At 43.4% G+C, this 19,368-nt stretch overlaps 1 protein-coding gene across 3 annotated transcripts in view; it reads left to right on the forward strand.

Moving 5' to 3' along the window:
* The window catches only part of LOC142576185 (putative RNA-binding protein EEED8.10), a 67,843-nt gene extending 49,034 nt beyond the window's left edge, over positions 1-18,809 (forward strand). For 2 of the 3 annotated variants that reach the window (XM_075686192.1, XM_075686193.1), the window contains 3 exons: positions 6,158-6,268; positions 11,753-11,800; positions 17,014-18,809. In XM_075686192.1, coding sequence (XP_075542307.1) covers positions 6,158-6,268; positions 11,753-11,800; positions 17,014-17,096 — 242 coding nt within the window. In that variant the 3' untranslated portion in view covers positions 17,097-18,809. The remainder of the gene's footprint in view (positions 1-6,157; positions 6,269-11,752; positions 11,801-17,013) is intronic. The other variant, XM_075686194.1, reaches the window with a different exon arrangement.
* Positions 18,810-19,368: the final 559 nt, after the last annotated feature.

Consider the following 19,368-nt stretch of genomic DNA (forward strand, 5'->3'; position numbering starts at 1 on the left):
ATGTTGCCACCCGTTTCATGTGAAAATGGCGGCGTGCTGGGTTTCCTATTCCAGTACCAGAAAATCTCCGCCCGGGTCATCGCATGCTACATTCACAGCTATCGCCGCTAAGCCTATTGTGGTAAGCCGCTTCACCTATGTGTTTTGCAGCGCGTGGTGCATAGTGGCATTGGTAGCGTACTGCTCGCTTTTAGTAGGCGATAATCCAAGTGTGCTGCCGTTCCCTGCTGCAGGCGGTGTGACGTGGGCATCACATTTCGCGTCAGCGGCATACGGTGCCGCCCACCAGCTCAATTTCGTTTCGGTTTCCTGTCGCCCTCTTAAGATATCACGCAATAGGAAAGCAACAGGACGCGTCTCTGACCGCAGGAGCACTACCAGCTCGACGCGCGTTGGCGTCAGCGACTCGATCCGCGCAACGCTTTGCATTACATAAATCAATACGTAGTTGAGTCTGTCAAACTTTTTTAGTTATTTCGGATTGTACGTTGTCGCAGTTAGTACGTTTTTAGCATTTTTTTTTCCAGAACTTAAAAACGAGGTTCTACTGTATTTAGCAGACACGATCGTTAGCGCACTTTGTATGCACTGCACTTGTCAGCTCAAAATGGTCAGACCTGGTGTGGGACCCTTTATACGCTAGCTCACAATAAAATATTACAGTATTCACCCAATTTCTGCAGGAATGTTTACTGGAAAATTGCTTGAGCAGTTCGATCTGATATGGAACTCAAACCAAAACTGCATTCGCAACAGTCCCCCGTCAGAGCCAGCCTAGCCAGCATTCATTGCCATCACAAAATGGCGACCATGGATGGCGACAGAACAAGTGCTTGCATAGCATCACGACGACGACACTCCACTTTCAGTCAGATCACGAAAGCACATTAAAACGATAATTATTTTACATGTTAAACCAGCATCAACAAATCACGTCATGTGTTCTTGGCGTTTCGGAGAATTGTGTTCATCGTAGGACAAACAAGTGAAGTAGTTAATCTAGGTGTGGGCCACCATCCTGTTTGCAATTATTGAGGAGTCATTTGGTAAATAAGATTATCAGACATGCTGTGGGCTGTATGGAAGACCATGTTTTGGTTCTTCATAGACTGCGAAAAATTGAATGATGACAGTGGACATCAAGTAAATGAATTTCCATTTTCTGAAGTTAAAGTTCACTGGTGCCACCTTTTTCTTATTTCCAGAAACGGAAGTGCTATCTTTTTCTTGCTAAGAGATTGGGCGCGCATTCAATTTCTATGTTGCTTTAGAGCTCTAATGTTAATTTTTACTTCAGGTGACTGCTTTGAACCCATAATAAATTGGTGCGAGTTAAATTCAGAGTCGTGTTTGAGTGGCGGCAGCTACTGCCATCTAAACCAGCAGGCTGTTTTGAGTTCTTTTAGAGCGACTCTGCTACTTCAGGTACAAATCCAGAACGCACCTGGTTCTATAGATCTGACCTTCAAACTCAGCCAAGGTCAAACTGGGGCTTAGCCTGCCACTACCGGCAGCTGCTACGTACGCTGTGTGGGTTCCCATGTCGTGAAAGCAATCTGCAGTGCGTACAAAGTGCGCTGAATACTGGTAGCTTCGTATGTGCTGTGCTTTTGACACTTAGTTCATGTTGAAGCGAGACGCAGCGTGGAGGTCAATTCGCTTGGTGCAGCAGCATCTATGTGTTGTCTTGTGTTGCAATCGTAGGTGCGGTAGTTGCTGATGGCGCCGAGCAGCGTCTGTCCTTTCCTAAAGCAAGCAAAACCGTGCTATCGCTTGACAAACTTTAACACCGTTCAACCACAGCAATTTTCTTTTTTTTTCTCATTTAATTCAACCTAGCTAATAATTTGACCAGTTTCATCGGTCCCGTCAGGGTCGAATTAACAAAAGTCGATAGTATAAGTTATCATATTCTTCACTAACAAAAAGTTGCGTATCATATGTTTGCTGAAAGACGTTCTTTAGCTTTAGGAATTGCTTTGCAGATGCACGGAAAAACCATTAATATGGCTCAAAATGTGACTTAATGGAGCTTATTACCACATGTATCAGAATATAGCTCAATCCAGAACAGAGGTCGAACCCTGGCTCTAAAGGGACAGACAACTAATTTTTATGGTACCTATCTTATTTACTTTAATGAAAAGCTTACAGTCCAGAATGCTCAATCCTGCAGCAGTAATGCAGAAAACATTGAGGGACATATTCACTATGAATTTTTTAATCTGTAGGCACGATCATGTTTATGCAGACCCATGCTGGAAACAGCGTGATAGTGATTGAATGCCAACAAGAGAGCAAAGTCGAGGACAAGTGTGGCCACAGCTGTAAGAAATTAATGTTTTGATTTATTAAAGGGTCTGGCCAGGTCTGGCCAATTCGAGCTGACAAGTGCAAAGCATACAATGCATGCCAACGATTGTGTTTGCAAAGGATTACATCTCTATGCGCCGTGGAAAGGTCTGAAACTTAAATCCGAACGCCATTTTCCCTTCTCCTCTCGGCCGCCGCGCTCCAAGCCGGACGGTGACGTATTCTCGTCCCTGTGCCTACGTACTCGGGTTTGCAGTGTGACGTCGCTTGTGGTGACACGTGACTTCGAGAATTGTTCAAGGCAGCATCTGTTATTTGTGTGATATGTTGTTTGAATTGACGAATTCAAGTTAAGAGAAAAATAAAACACACAAACAGAATGTCTGTGTGTCTTTTTGTTTTGTTTTGTTTTACTTCGCACCGAAGCAAGACAGATGTACTTCAGCTTCATCTGCTTGTTCCCACAGTCGTGCAGTCACATGTGCAGGTACCGAAACTATGCCATTTTCTACTGTGTTGCAGTGCGTGATAATGCTCTGTAATATGTTTGTTCTGCCTCAGTATTCATGTAGCACTGAATTAAACCGCTAGTCATGTGTCCTCGTGCGCAGCGCGCAAAATCGTGCGCTGCGCGAAACCAGACAATCACAACAGCTCGTGTGCAGCGGCAAAAAAAGAAAAAGAACATGGAGGAGAAAAAGTAATGAAGGCGGGGCCCGTGACGTATGTGTCACACAATCCTCGAGGTCCGGTATGGGAGAACGTAGGGAAGAAATTTCGCTTGCGGAGGCTGGACGGGGCGAGGGGAGAGAGTGTCTCGCTGTGCAGTGGAGCTTGCCTCTTGAAATCATGGGTTCGCAGCACTGAAATAGTTCTATCTCGTCTGTTAATGAGCTAATATCAAAAAAATTTTTCAACATAACGCTCACTAGAAGACACGTAACAACTTTCAGCGTATAACCAAAATTTTCTATGGGGAGGGGCCCTTTAAAGCAATCTTCAACTGTGTAATTATTCCTGAATTGTTGGATTATTTCTCCAATAACATGTGCATGCTTCTGTCATTTCCTGTTACACTGCTCTGGTAAATTCCAGGTTAAGCCATGAGGCGGGCCCTGTAAATGTTTAGAATAAGAAACGATGCTTTTGCACATACTTTTACACCTACATGTGGGTAGAAACTGGTGGGAAATTGCAGTAGTGCTGGAATTTCTCATTGTTCTTATTATATGACGATACGCATAGAGAAAAGCATAAATGCCTATAAAATACTATGAATGGATTTTTAAACAAACACTGTGCTCACCCATACTAACACTTAACTAGCTTGCATACACCAACATATGCTGATACAGATCCAGGGGGGACATCCTGACATGTGCAATGCCAGTATATGGCGCATGACAAACTCAGGAAGTCCTTCTTCCCAGTTGTTACATTATTTTGCTCTTGAGGGACAAGACATGTTTAATGATTGTTGAATATAACCTACCATCATCATCATCATTTGCCGTTTCTAAGTCAGACTTCCCATTGGAAAAAAAACCTAGATCTGCATGTGTACACCGATGTGCGGCTATGTGGCGGGGTTCTATTGCTCATACAAAGTTCCATAGTATGGTCTCGCAGCGTGCAGCTTCTGATGGCTTTCTGTGCCGATTTCAATTTATATTTCCTATTTAAACCATAAATGTTTCGTTCAATTATACCAATGTTACGCATTTTCTTTTTTTTTAATTTCACCCAAAATTTTATGACATGTTCTGGTCGGTTGTCATTTGCTTTAAAATAAAATGAATTTGAGAAAAAAAGTGCAATGCAGTCAACCGAGAACAAATTTTATTTGTTCAATTCGCTCATTTTTCATTGGAGGGTGACTTGTATGCGTGACTAGTCAGAACTATCATGATTTTTGTTCGTCTACGGCTGCTAGTTACTTTTGGCATTCGACTGTGCATCATCATTGATGATGTTCAAGGCGTTTGTTATGCAGGACTAGATATGTGCAACACTGTTCTCGGGAAATAAGCAACATGTACAGGGCACTCAAAATGCACGCATATTGATCATCACACAGCTGGCCGGTAGGCCTCCTTGACTTAATGCTAGCCGTTAACTCACTTTGATGGTCAGCTGTTTATTGCATCTTCAGTTCTTTTCACTGTGTTCACAGACTTTGGTGGTCAACATGCTATCAATTTGTTCCAGCTAGTTGTTGTTTTGTGGCAGTCATTACAGAGTGCTAAAAAAGAAAGCTAATCTGTGGCCTTTTCGCTTCATGACACGCAAGTGAATTCCACCACATTTGCAATGAATTTATCATTACTGGGAAAACTTGTGCAAAACACTCTCAAAGAAAACTCACCACAGTGTCTCCAAGTTCAACGCGAACAACATAGTCGCCCTGGAATGAAGTTTTCCATGAAGGTCTACAGTTGCACCACTTCACTTTCTGTTGGAGGGAACCCTAAAACGGTGCAATGCTGCACTGTTCCCATTCGCTTCTGTGTATCAATTTCGAATGCTGCAATGAAGTCGAATAAAGACCTGCTTGTTTTGCACTCCGAGACAGGAGTAACTCATATAAGCAAGCAGTTTGCGAAGTTCGTAACAGCAACAACGCAAATGCTAGCAATCTCTTTTTAAGGAGAAAAACAAGAAATATAGTGCATAGTGTGGCACAAAACAATTGTGCCAAGGTGACCAGACGACAATTGAAATTGTATCAAGGACCTACATAAGACAAGAAAGCACTTTTCCACTAATTGTTTCGAAAAAAAGAAGGTTGACCTGTTTTCCACTTCTACAGTATACATATGGCTATAAATGTAGTAGAGACTCCCTCTCTAGTGACTGTGGAGAAAATATCGATAAATAATACACAGAGTAGCAGCATTGCCACCCTCTAAGAATACAATTGCTTTGCTACTGCCAAGAAAGACGACTAATTATGTACTACACTGTAAGCTTAATAGTTGGCTCAGAGGTTATGTGCCATAGCCAAACGGGCTTGGCCAAGGGATAGTTCTTGAGCAAAGTCAGACATTTGCATCTGCTTATAAAGAAAGGAATCTAACAGAATGCATATTCAGGCTGATTTGCATGGGAATAAATGCGGTTTGCTAGAGCATAAGTGTTGCTGTGACAATTTCGTTGAGCTCATTTGGGTGGCAGCCCTCTTGTTTCTTATGTCTAATACTCTAGGCAGTTTAATTTGTTCGGTGCTGGTCTCTCTTTCTCCCTCTAATGCTCTCTCTGTCTCCTGTTTTATGTCTATTCACCCTTTCCCATGTGCAGGGTAGCCAACCAGAAGTACCTCTAGTTAGCCTCTTTTCCTTTGTGCACCCTCTCTCTGTCTCTCTCTCTCGTTTATATTTCAGTTTTGTTGTTGGAACATTGAAAGTATGGAACCCTTTATTTCTTTTTTGAAATGATTCTGACAATTTATTTAGTTGATTAGCTGACACATGCAGTCTGACTTCAATATGCGTGGCAAAATTTGCTGAGGCCATGCTTAACAAGTTCAATTACACATGGGAACATTCTCTTTTTATTGAAAAATCTATCAACCGTATTAGTTGCATTCACCCTCTACCTATCCCTTTTTCTTTTTGAAAGAAACTCGAAGAAGAGTTGCCCACTAAATCATTGCAGTTATTTCAAGTTAGTAAGGTTTGGCTGGACAGAGTTTCACTGGTCAAGGAGAAACCCACAAATTGTAACAAGGGAATACATTTTGCTAGCTGGACAGCACTTTGATACTGCATTTAATACACAGATGTAAATGCTTTTGCATTTTAAGAGATGCTAAGCAATGTTGTGCCACCCTCTTGCTTATTTACAGGCACACTTGTGGAACCCAACCATCTTTACCTGGATCCAACGAGCAAGCTAAAGATTGATCGGCATAATCTTTGCGTAGAACTCTACAGGCCAGACAGGCTGGAACGCATGGGTAAGCAACTGTGTTTTTCAGTTTGTTTTTCTTTTACTTAAGTCTAACAGCACACTCAGCAAGGTATGTCTGCATCACCTGTGTGAAATTTTACATCGGCAGCATAAAAGTGATGGTCTGCGTCTTGTTCAAAATTAGGCACTCTTGAGCTCCATTATAATATATTTAAATTTGCAGCATGTGGCATACAGTTAACTAAAATGGTGCGTTTAAATGAACCCCTTTGCTTTCCATGGTAGAAAATGCTAATATGTTAGACAGCCACACCAAAAATTCTAGAAGAATTTTGCTATTGGGCATTGCCTACTACATTTCATCAGCCTGTTTACAATAGTATGTCATTTTAACCAAGTCAGATTTTCATAGTAAGCATTGCTATAAGTGTACTGCACTGCATAAAGTACAGTCAAACTTCTTTGTTACAAATGCGATAGTTACATGTCGATTGCTCGTTAGATTAGCGGCTTTTTATGTGGGGCCTGACTTTCATAATGTGCGTAAACTAGACACAGAAACTGGCATCTGTAGTTACAATTCAACACCAGTTTGGCTTGAGAATTGGATTTTCAGAGTCATAATTTTTGTTTCCGGCACCTCTCCGCACCTAGCCGCAAATTATAGTTAAAGAGAAGAAGAAAAAAAAAACTGATTCATACATAACATCAGTCTAAAGCACTAAATCCTGCCTATAGCTATGTCAAAATGGCATCTGGTTCCAATAATCCTTCATTTTGAGCCTGCAAGCACGTGCTGAACCCACTGTATTTTTTATTTTTGAGAGCTTGTCATATATTTTTCTACCATACATTGGGTTTTGAATGGGTTCTGGATATGAGAGCAAAACATCCTAGTTGGCTGGAAGCGTAAACTACTACTTCATGTCATTTTTCAGTCTCATCATTTTGCCATCAAGGCGGCACATTAGCCAGACAAGGTAGAGCAAACTGTGAGCCGTAGAGTTGCGTTTTTTGTGCCTCTTCAGCCTAAAATGTATGAAGTTGGAGTGGTAGTACGTCATTGTGACTCCTGATCTTTTCATAATGGCATAAAGTAACTGCTAACCTTGTACACCTTTGCCTGATAGCGGTAAATTCGTCCGCATTCATGCAGGTTCTGTGTTTAGGTACTGTGAATATCGACAGCAATGATTCAAATACCTGAGCAGGCGTTGCGCTGATTTCAAAATTCACACAAGACGCTCGTTTGCTGACCTCTGAGGTCATATCTTCATTGTGGCTGGACTGGAGCAGAGCGCCCGCTTTGTGTGCCCAGTCTGGTAGTGCTTTCGTGCTTTGGAAGGTTTATTTTGATATAATTATTACTTTGTGTGCACTCTCTTTTTGCAATTATCAGGTTTGAAGTGTTTGTTCTAACAGTGTAGTGCTTCAAAGACTAGACTAGTTGAAAGACTTGTTACAGCTGGATGCAGTTTAAATGAACTGAACATTCAATTTTTCACGGACTCTCCTTGAACTCTCCCCCGCTAAATCAGAGCTACTGTTATACCCCCAGTCCAGACAAGGGGTCAGAAATCTTGTGCCTCTGGAAACTCTGCCGATAGAAATTCGATCTAAAGATGGGCATCCCATACTGAGGATGGACTTGGTCTAAATTCTAGGTCTCCTCATTGATGCCAAGGGCTGTAACTCGATGGCCCTCAACAGGATCACTGGACAGGCTAGTAATGTCCTAAGACTTGTAGCCCACGTCTCAAATCGAAGAGGCGGTCTCAAAGAGGACAATTTTCTCAGAGCTTATCAGGCATTCTTCCTGAGTCATGTCAGCTACATCGCGCCATACCTTAATTGGGGTAAAGCGGAAAAGGCCAAGCTCGACTCCCTAATCAGAACCAGCCTCAAGCGCGTGCTCGGCCTTCCGCAGTCCATAAGCACTGAGAAGCTGCTGGAGCTAGGACTCCATAACACCATCGATGAGCTAATAGAAGCTCACACAGCGGCCCAGATAATGAGACTTTCATCCACTAAGCCAGGGATTAAGATTTTAGAAGAAGCGGGAATTCAACCCAGACATGAACCGGCGACCAAAGTTAGTTTGACCCGGGAAACCAGAAGTCGCATCATGGTTGACCCCGTCCCGCAAAACATGCACCCAGTGCATAACGAGGGTAGAATATTCGCGAGAGCCAAGTCCATCCTTAAAAAGATCAATCAGCAGAAACTAGATGCCCTCTTTGTCGATGCTGCCAGATATGACAGTGGGGATAAGTTCGCTGTCTCAGTGGTAGACGCGGGGGGCAACCTGGTCAATGCAGCCTCTGTTTATACGAAGTTTGCCCATGTGGCGGAGGAAGCGGCGATCGCTTTGGCTTTTCACAGCTCAAAAGTTCCCGCTATCGTCTTCTCGGACTTGCGCGCGGCGGTGAGATCCTTCTCGTCCGCCATCATATCTGAACAGGCGAACAGTATTGTGATTAAAGCACTTCAAAGGACTAGGCACAGCAGCGAAGGAGGATACCAAATCTCGTGGTTCCCAGCCCACCTAGATAGCTCAATTAACCCACTTGGATGTAATCCTAACTAGCAGGCCTACCGGAGAGCGCGCGATTTCACACACCGTGCCAGGCTTGGAATGAGGTCAACATCCACAAAGATACATTATGTACTTTCCACGAAATTGTTTCCCATTATTGACTAGGCAGGAGTACAGTTCCACCCCCTTACCCCAAATTGAGCAAACCTCAGGCTACCACTCAGACTCCTGCAAACCCGTTCGTATCCCACTCCTCGATCCCTTAACAAGATAGATCCTGAACACTCACAGTCGTGCCCCAAATGTGGTCATGACTCATGCTCTTTTGACCACATGCTCTGGCTGTGCCCAGCCCTTAACGCCTCTCCACCCATCACGAAAGAACAATGGCAGGAATCTCTCAAGAGCAGCAATCTTGACATTCAACTCCAGGCTGTCTAGAGGGCCCAAGGCATTGCGGTGGGACTTGATCTCCCAGTCCCATCGTGGGCAGAGCCACCGACTTGATCTTCGGGAGCCTTCGGTTTTTGCTCCCCAAGATCTCAGTCCCTCAGGACTCAAAGTTCTTGTGATGTCATGTCCCGTGAGGTTGCAAAAACATTCGAAAAAAATTAATGCATGCCTTTTACTGCCCCCAAGGGCTCAAATCGCCACAGGCACGTCCGAAATAACTGAAGGCCTGCCAGCACACTTATTAGGCATATCGGTGCTCGTAGTGCGGCAAGAGACGGCGAGTGCACGTGTATAATTAAGGAATACATAATGCGTCCCGTGACAATTGCCCCTTCCCACTCTTTGTATGCTTCACCGCAATACTTTATGCGTGCTTCACCGCTTAACTCTGCTGTATCGAGGCGAATCTGACTTTTGTAAACTGATGTTATGCAACGCGTCATGCTTTCTGAGCTGCAAAGCCATTGGTGAGGATTACAAAGGCGGAGTCAGTGCCATTGGTGACAACGGCGAATTCTTTCAAGGCAAAACGTGGCACTGAACAGCAAGAAGCTTGGTAGCAAACGTCGAAGCAAATAGGCCTAGAGTTGCCGTGGTGGTGACTACGGCTGCCAGCAGATCAGCGTTCGAGAGCGTCTGTTCGAAGCGACGAGATCATCCAAATGGTGGTGGCTTGGATAACGCTGTTTCGGACCTGTGATCATGGCAAAAAGTCCAGAAAATTGCACGGCGAAGGGTCTCTGCATCCGAAATTTGAGACGTTATTATACTTATGTACTCTGTACTCTATGGGGTATGTGGCAGTACTGCGAAGGCTTCCGAATTCTCAGGCATGTCAACAAAATCGGTCGGTGACTGTAGGTAAGATCAGAAAATCATAACTGCTCAGAAATATTATTAATATAACCGATAGGTCATTATATTTGGGATTATTATGAGGTATCATAATAATCATGTTATTAATGCTGTAACCGACGGTAATCATGGCCCTTTTTAACAAGCAATCTTCTTTTATTGCATCCCTTTGAAAAATGAGCAGGATACTCTTGTTCTGTGGTATACAGAGCAATAAAAGCCATTGATAATCTGTTTAGCAAAATCTCAGGAACTGATTTCTGCAAAACTAAAAAAAAAGAAAAATATTAACGAGCGTTAAAGTAGAACCAAATGAGAAAATAAAAGATGGTCTTCACATTCAAATATACAAGCATGTAAACTTATATACCATACAATGAAACTCCACTACAACACAGTTCACAAGACATGCAAACAATCTTGTGAAGCAGCAATTTTTGATTGCTGCTGCATGATTTTCAGACATGCTCAACTATTCCGAATTTCCTGCGGCACTGCCACCTACTCCATAGCATCAATGAAAATAATGGCGACTGAAATTTCAGCCGCCGTGTGGCATGTCGCTGAATTTTTCGGACTGAGCTGCACATTTGTTATGTTGTAAACATAGTGGCCACAGTGTTGCTGCCATTCAGGGCTTTTGCCAGTGCTGCTGTCACATTTGTTGTCGAGGTGATTCTTTGGCTTTTTGAATGCCCTAGAGCAGCTACAAGGAAAACATAGTTTAGGTTTTTTGGCCAGAAGCCGCCACTTTGGTCACAGACATTTACAAAGCCACGCTGGTTAAACCTACCAGTCAGTTCGGAACCAGTGGCATGGTCGGGATGCCAAACCTGATGCAACATCTGCTTTTTTTTGCCATTTGTGAACTTTCTGACAACATATGACTTGTCTTCCAAAAAAGGACTTTGGCTTTCTGCTTTGATTTGCCGTACTGCTGTCAAGAGAACAAGAATGCATGCAACAGTGGCAACACAAAAACAAAGCAGGAGCAGGCGCTATCATGTAATCCCATACGAATTCGCATTAGCTGTGTCTTGGAAGAAATAGCAAGTGCTTGTTTCAGCCACCGGTAAAAGAAGGCCAGCTTTATTGGCGTCATTCTCCGAGTTTCCTACAGTAATACTTAGAAGGAAGCCTGATGCCACCGTCCATGCAAGTTTTCTAACAGATGATGTGCCACCTTTGGAATGCCTGCATGTGGAAGCGCGAGGCTTTGTCTTGAATGTGGCTTTGCTAAAGCATGTTCATGGCTGCACAGATAATGCTTTATTCTGATAACTTCTTTGTGTATTCGCGGTGGTACAAAGCATTTATGTGTAATTTATGTGTATATTTGTAAATGACCTGTGTCCTTTGTTCTTTGTGCTCGCTACATCTTGACCATGCCACTTACTCGCCCAGCTTTCAGTACTGTGTAATTTATGGTTGCCCCCTGCCTCATATCAGCAGTGCAAGACAACAGGTTATAAAAATCCACGAGAGACCTTTTGCTGGCCCGCCGTAGGCGCGCCATTTACATTTATTTGCATAGACCCGATTGTCAATTTTTTTTCTTTTTGCATAATGAATACCAGATATAACAAAGGTATTTACGTGTCCGATGCAACTTTGTCATATGAAGAGGTTCAACTGTACGCGCTTATTTCTTGCCATCCCAGCTAATACTGCTTGTCCTTCTTATAGCTTATGATGATGACCATGACTGGGATGGAGATGTGGATGGCTACGAAGGTATGTGTGTCACGTTGGTTTGGTATTTTTGTCATTGTTTATCCTTGAATGACATCAGAAAGAAGCAGAAGGCCAGGCTTTATTGCTTAAGCCTCCTTTGGCAGCAACAGTTGCCACTTTCTCAGGCTTAAAATGTAGGTTGTGGCAGGCATTGGGCAGGAAACTTTGTTGGTGTCGGTAAAAATGAGTTACCACGTACAGTAGACACAGGGTGTCTACCAACCGGGAATACCGGGAATTCTCGGGGATTTTGAATAGTCTGGAAATACTCAGGGAAACTAGGTGCAATTTTATTGAAAGGGAATGAAAGTCGCGGTAATGCTGGCTCGAGTAACAGAGAGAAATTGTAACAAATCTACTTTGACGCCGTGTCGGCGGCTGGAGGAGCTGCCAGTGTGCAGTCAATGACCGACTTTCCAGACGCCCGATAATTCGGACAGCTTCGCGGCACCACCACGTACCCCATAGATTCAGTCTATAAGAAGGTCTGAAATTTCAGACGCAAGGACCCTTTGGCCGTGCTATTTTTCGGACTTTTTGTCGTGACAGCAGGTCCGAAGTGGCTTTAAAGGGACACTAAAGGCAAATACTAGTCGGCATGGACCGTTTAATACCATTCTAGAAACCTCGCAATGCTTGTTTCGCGCCAAGAAAGTACTTAGTTTATGAGAAAATTGCATCTGAAGGGTCTGAATAACTTTTTCAAAATTCAAATCTCCTGCCACCCAACCGGGGAAGTCGTGATGTTGCATATGCCATCACCACGCTTTGCTGCCATCGACGAATAAAACGGCGCCCGACCGAGCTAAGACAGAGCGGTGGATTCACCGTTACAGCTGCTTTTTGGTCAAGTGCCGTGGATGTTAGGGCATCTCACAACATCACATCGAAATTGAATTCTCTGCTACTTGTAGTTTGTGCAAGTTTCGTGAGTCAGCAAAACCAGTGCAGCACTACGTGATAATGAAGCTACTGAAACGTGAAAGCAAAGTGTGGGTGGCGGAGAGTCGAGCGAAGCCGAAACCTTTTGACCACCCGTGTTGTTGTCAAGGGTAATTTCAATTAGTTCTGTTTTCTAAAATAGAAATAGAACTGGACAAGTAGCATTTTATTTCGTCTTGTAATACAATGCAAGGATGTTTTTTGCAATAAGTAGTTGAGTACTAGTGACAAAATTTAACTGATGAGTGCTTTCGTCATCGGGCAAGTACTTGAATGTCCCTGGGAAGTCTCTAATCATGTACTGCATTTACCTAAATTTGTCGATTATTAAGGCTCTGTGTGCGATAATACTGATTCCTTAGAGGTTCTCAAGCCCTGATCTATCACTTTAGCTTAACATATTATTTGCCTTTAGTGTCCCTTTAATTAAAGCGACCACCGCCATTTTGGTTACCTCGCAGCCTCGGACCAGCGCTCTCGCATGCAGATCCGCTGGCAGCCATGGCTACCATCACGGCAACACTAGGCCTAGCTGCTTCGACGTTCGCTGTTAAGCTTCTTGCCGTTCAGTGCCATGTTTTTCATTAAAAGAATTCGCCGCTGTCAGCAATGGGACCGACTCCGCCTTTGTGGTCCTCGCAATTTGCTTTGAAGCTCGGAAAGCACGGTGCGTTGCATAATTCCGGTTTCTGAAACGTAGCTTTGCCTTAGTACAAAATGTTACGCAGTGAAGCGTACGTGAAAGTATTGCGGTGAAGCATAACAAGCATGAGAAGGTGCATTTGTTACAGGACATAGTATGTATTCCTTAATTATACACGCATGCACCCGCCATCTCCTGTCACAGTATGAGCACCAATATGACTAATAAGTGTACTGACAGGCCTTCAGAGCTTTTTTTGGATATGTCTTTGGCCATTTGAGCCCTTGGGGGCAGTAAAAGACATGCATTCATTTTTTTTCGCATGTTTTCGTGGCCCCTAGGGAGTCCGAAAAATCAAGTTTTGACTGTAAAACTGACCAAGAGAATGCCTCATATTGTCCATGGAGTGAATGCATGGCGTAACGAGAACAAGAACAGAAAGGACCGTAGCATTGAGGAATAATTGGGAAAGAAAATGTGCTGCCTCTCCTTTGAAGGAGCTTGAGCTTAATAAAAAGCAAAGTGTTGGCCGATGCCGAGATGCAGGTGACCTTCATCCAAACCAAAATAAACTCTTTAAAGCAGTGAAACACAATACTGAGTCATTGTGCGCAGGCATAGAGTCTGTCAGGACAGTAGAGGTTGACTATCCAGCTGCTGTGAGAGAATTTTGCTTGTGACAAAGTTCGGGCTTCATATCAATGAGTTTGCTATCAATTGATAGAAATAGCTCATATTCGAAAATATTAGCCTCTGTATGCATCTCCATTCTATTCGTATTTGAAAATGTTTGACTTGATTCGGAATGGGCTTAACCATTTTTTCGAACGAGTTTTACTTTCTGTGCATTGCACTAACCTCTCCCTTCTGTTTTCTTTTTGAATAAAATAAACACTACTCCTTGCTGTAAAAACTGGATTAAGTTGTTTCTTATTAACATTTTTTACCGTACTTACTAGAGAGGGACAGCATCGGGTGACATGGTGTCAGCCCGTCTTGACATAAAACAAAGTTCTGTGTCAGGGAAAACCTGTAAAACTCAGGGTATTTGGAAATGTCAACTTGGTAGACACCTGAGACACCCTTCAAGGTTAACAAAAAGAAATATTACAACCTAGCTTTCCTTATTGGAAACTCAGCTCGTCAGAGAAATTGTCTTCTCTGCTTATGGAAACGTGAGCAGAAAGTCAGAGTTTGAAAAACTTGTATGCACTGTATGAAGGCATAGCATACAACCTTGCAATGGCATGCTCAGCTCTTGCAGCAGCCATCGCAAGTGTAATGGAAAAATTGGACACGTCAATACTGAAGTGAGATATAATGGCACAGAACACAGTAGAACCTCATTGATACGTTCCCGTTATGTACGTTTTTGCGGTGCCAACGTTTGCAACTGAGAACACAAGAAATGACCCTGTAGAGTTAAGCTCATTTTTGACCAGTTCATACGTTCCCGGAAAACAAAATTTTTTTGCACAAACATTCATTATGCCGCCAAACTGCGATCGTATGATACGTTTTTCGGGCGCTAGATCCCACGTAAACACAAAAATACGCGAGGCGCTTGCTATCGAGAACAGTATAGCTGGCCGCCGCGGCAGCTTCACTGCATACTTGCCTGCCTGTCTCATGTGAAAACACCGGCGCGCACTCAGTTTCTTATTTCAGTACCAGCAAATCTTCTGTGGGTTTGTCGCACGTCATATTCACACCTATCACCGCCAATCCGATTGCGATAAGCATCTCCATCTATCTGTTTTAAAGTGTGTGGTGCCGTCAGAATCAGAGCTCACGTTTTTAATAGGCGATAATCGAAATGCGCCGCCGTTCCCTGCTGCAGACTGCGATCGTATATGTTTTCCGGCCGCTCGCTCCCATGTGAAAAAGAAAAGGCGTGAGGCACACATGATCGAGAACAGTATATAGCCGCCCGTCTCACGTGAAAATGCCGGCATGCGCACTTTCTTATTCCAGTGCCAGAAAATGACCGCCCGGGTCATCGCACGCCACATTCACAGCTATCGCCGCCAAACCTATTGCGATAAGAAGCTTCACCTATCTGTTATGCAGCATGTGGTGTGTAGTGGCATTGGTAGCATACTGCACGCTTTTAGTAGGCATCACGTTTCGCTTTCGCGGCATCCGGCATCGCCCACCAGCTTGATTTCGTTTCAGTTTCCCATGGCCCTCATAAAAAATAGGAAAACAACAGAATGCGTCTCGGGCCGCCGAAGCCCCACCAGCTTGACGTGCATCGGCGTCTTGTGCCGGAACAATCCATGCGACGCTCCACATTACGTAGATGTTTGAGTCTGTCAAATTTTTTTAGTTACTTCGGATCGTATGTTTTCCTGTGTTTTACGTTTTTTCTACCGGTTTTTTCTAAAACATATGAACGAGTTTCTACTGTACTTGGGCCGACAAAGAAGTGGGTGAACAGATGTGCATTCCCAAGTAGAACTTATTGAAAAAGAGGTCACTTACACACCACTTAACATGAAAGTGAAAGGCAGTATAACTTTACAATGTGGAAACTTGCATGCATATGACAAGTGGGAAGCAGAAAGCAGTTTGTCATGTGAGGCACATCATAAACATCTCAAGTGCTGCACCGTAATATCCAAATTTACTTGTCATATATATATGTTTGTGTGTGTGTGTGTGTGTGTGTGTGTGTGTTTGTGTGTGTGTGTTACTCTTTGTGAAGCTATGCGATAGTGAATTTCGCTATCTTAGGAAATATTCTTGAGGGGACAGTGACCTGGTTAGTGGCCTGTCTTTATGTTGCGAACAGTTTTCTTTCTCTCAATTTTTTTTTTTTTTTTTTTGCAGTCGTAGTTTTTGCGTGTGATGTGCATGCAGGTTACTGCACTTGCAGTTCCATTGTTGCCCTTAACTTTTCCCTTGGGTAATTTATAAGTCGCCCCTTTTTCATAAAATTTTTGTTGGAGTGTGCATTTGTTTGTCTTCTTATTTGCTGAATTATTTACTCCATGCCACTACTTCATACAGGCTGAATCATAGGCCGGAACGCTCACTCTCCAGTGTGCTGACTCATACCTGCTGTACACTCATTTTACAGGTGTGGAATAGATCATTAGTGAGAGACAAAGGGTATGAGTGGATATGTATTAACGACGGTGGAAAGTGCCAGTGACTTTTAAGTGGGCGTTAGTATGAACTGGATTGAGTCCCACTTGACATGAATGTGAACAGGAATGACTGCCAGTGAGTTTCAGTGGGCATGGGTTATGAGCACGAGTGACTGTCGGCGATTGTGACTGGACGTGAGTATGTATTTGAGTGAGGAGTGGCGAGTGGGACTGGGTGAAAGTATGTGCAGAAGCGAGTGAGTGTTTGTGAGTACGAGTGTGCATGAGTAGGAACGTGACTTGGTGCCAATGAATGTGAGGGGGTCATAGCCTGCAAAAATCATGGTGTGTGTAAGTATCCACTCATTCTGCCTGCTTGTGGACTGAATGTATTGAAGTTTTAGTGGCATTACCGCACCAAACTGAAGAGCATGTCTGCTCTTGCTACATGTTCCTGGTTCTGTGGCACAGAGTGCAAAGTGTGTCATTAGGCAAGCAAACAGATAAGCATGTGACAATCCGCTCCTCGTTGACAGGTGACGGTGAAGCTGAAGTGAGGGCCCATGACTACCTGGAGAATGATGATCCCCTGTATGAGGAAGATTACATCTTGTCATGATGCCGCATTCTGCAGAATGGATGACATGCCTGGGCCGACGTAGGGGAGACGTAGTTTCGCAGCTATCCGGACGTGCTGCCCTCTCTATCCCTTTTCCACTTTGCTGTCCTTTCCTTCGCCACCCACCTAAAGCATTTTGTGTGCCCCTCCCCCCCCCTTCATCGCATAAAATGGCCGCGACACAGTGTAAATAGCTTGAGAAAGGGCATGTGTTTGCACATCCCTAAATTTTCCTAGGCATATAATGCTTCTGAGTTTGTTTTCTCTTCAGTTGTAGAAGTTGAAAGCAATCCCAGTGTCTGCAGTTAAGTGCCGGCCTTTTGTTTCCCCCCTTGATTGTCTGCCAGGAAAAGAAGATTGTGATATAGGTTTAGGCATTTGAATAGGATTAGTATTGCTGGGGGACTTTTGCTGTTTTTTGAGTGGTAGACAGTGTACGACGCAGTGTGAGGACCTAGGAGTTTGTTGTAACTTTATTGTGCCAGTGTGAGAAGAACAGTTGTCATGTGTTGTGTTAGCAAAAAAACAGGTTCCTTGTTGCCTCTTACTTTTTAGAATAAATTATGTAGCGCGAAAGTTTACTTTTATAAGATGTTGTTAGGGCGGCTGCATATTTGCTCTTGTTTGAGGGGAAAGTTTAAGGGGTCAGAATGATGGATATTTCAATTTTCTCGGTCTTTTCAACAAAGGCACAAATTGCTGGCGTATTGAGCCATCGAACAGTCTTCATGTTCAAGCTGTTCTGTGCCCGCTTCGGAATGTTGCAATCAGCTATGAAGCTGTCCTGCCTCGCCATCCATCTGTGCAGGGGGACAGCATTAGGGCTGTTACATAATCAAATTTATGAAAGTATGTGTGTTCATGTTATTAGGACATATGATTTCAAAGTAAGGACACAAATTTTTGTCTCTAATTTTTCAATATGCAGCTAAGCTGTGTGCTCGTTTCCTATGTCACCTGCTTCAACATTAGCAAGCCAAAACTGTGCTCACTGTCTTCTGATGCAATCTTTCCCATGACAAAATGCAGCCATGCTGTGTTTACTTTCCGCAATATACATATATACAAACGAGTGTGGTGCTTGCTAGGATTGTTGCATGTATATCACTGTTTACATTTGGTTCCTAGAGCTTTTCACCACCCATTTCTCAGAATGCCCCATTCTACAATAGCACCTGACATATTGCCACATATTTTCTGGAAGAGCAATGGCTGAGTACATATTTACTGTGACGTAAAAGTGACTGCTTGAAGTACACTGTTAATAGCCCACATTCATCGGCAATTGAAGACGTTTGGAAATCTGACTTCTTTTTCCTTTCACAAAGATTGCCGGAACTAGGAAGCACCGCTTGGAGCTTGTTGCAGAGGCCACAGATGCAAACGCCAAAACCTAGAGAAACAACACGTATAGATGAAAAGGACCCTCCAAACACATCATAATGTCTCACACAGCTTCATTTAAGATTGCAGCATTACATATGGTGTTTTCGAGTGTTTTGTGCAACGCTGATGTCTGCATTTCCAGACTGTGCTTTTTTGTTGTGGGTCTAATGTCTGGCTAACCCCTGTGTGGTGGCAGCCACTGTTGAGAAGAGTTGTTGACTGCTGTACACAATGCTCTATTTTTCTCTGTCCTTGTTGTTTGCAGCAGCTGCAAATAGAAGAAAAGTATAATGAGTAAAGGTGGGCGGCTTGCCCATTCTTTGTTGATGTGCTTGCGTCACATTTTCTTGCAGCCTGGAGTGGACCATTTCACTTTTGGTCCACGGGCGCTGCCTTGTACAAAACACAGCGAGGTTGTATATTAGAATTATTTTCTGACTTCTGGATGGTGATGTCATACTGGCAGAGAGCAATGGTTGGTGAGGAATTCATTGGAAAAATCTGTGATCACAGAGCAATACCCTCATTGTAAAATGGCTACAGATTGATTCTGACCACCTGGGGTTTTATATATAACACGTTTGTCTTAGCACATAAGCATTCAAATAGTGCATAGCATTCTTGCTTTTTCTTCCACACAGTGTCTGCAGTGTGTGGGAGACCTTGTACTCAGTAGAAAAACACTATAGATGGGCTGTGTGTCAATGGTGGAGCTGCATATCACTTGTGTAGTACAGATCTGGTAGTACAATGAAATGTTGCTGGTGGTGTAATGTTATATGCTTAGCACTCAGGGCACTTTGTTTGTTATTTTGAAATAATTTAGTGTACTTTATTTGTTTTATCTGGGTACTAAAGGAGAGGGAGAGGCTTTTCCTTTTTTTTT

The sequence above is a fragment of the Dermacentor variabilis genome, chromosome 3, assembly GCF_050947875.1.
Source record: "Dermacentor variabilis isolate Ectoservices chromosome 3, ASM5094787v1, whole genome shotgun sequence".
In the NCBI taxonomy this organism is placed as follows: Eukaryota; Metazoa; Arthropoda; class Arachnida; order Ixodida; family Ixodidae; genus Dermacentor; species Dermacentor variabilis.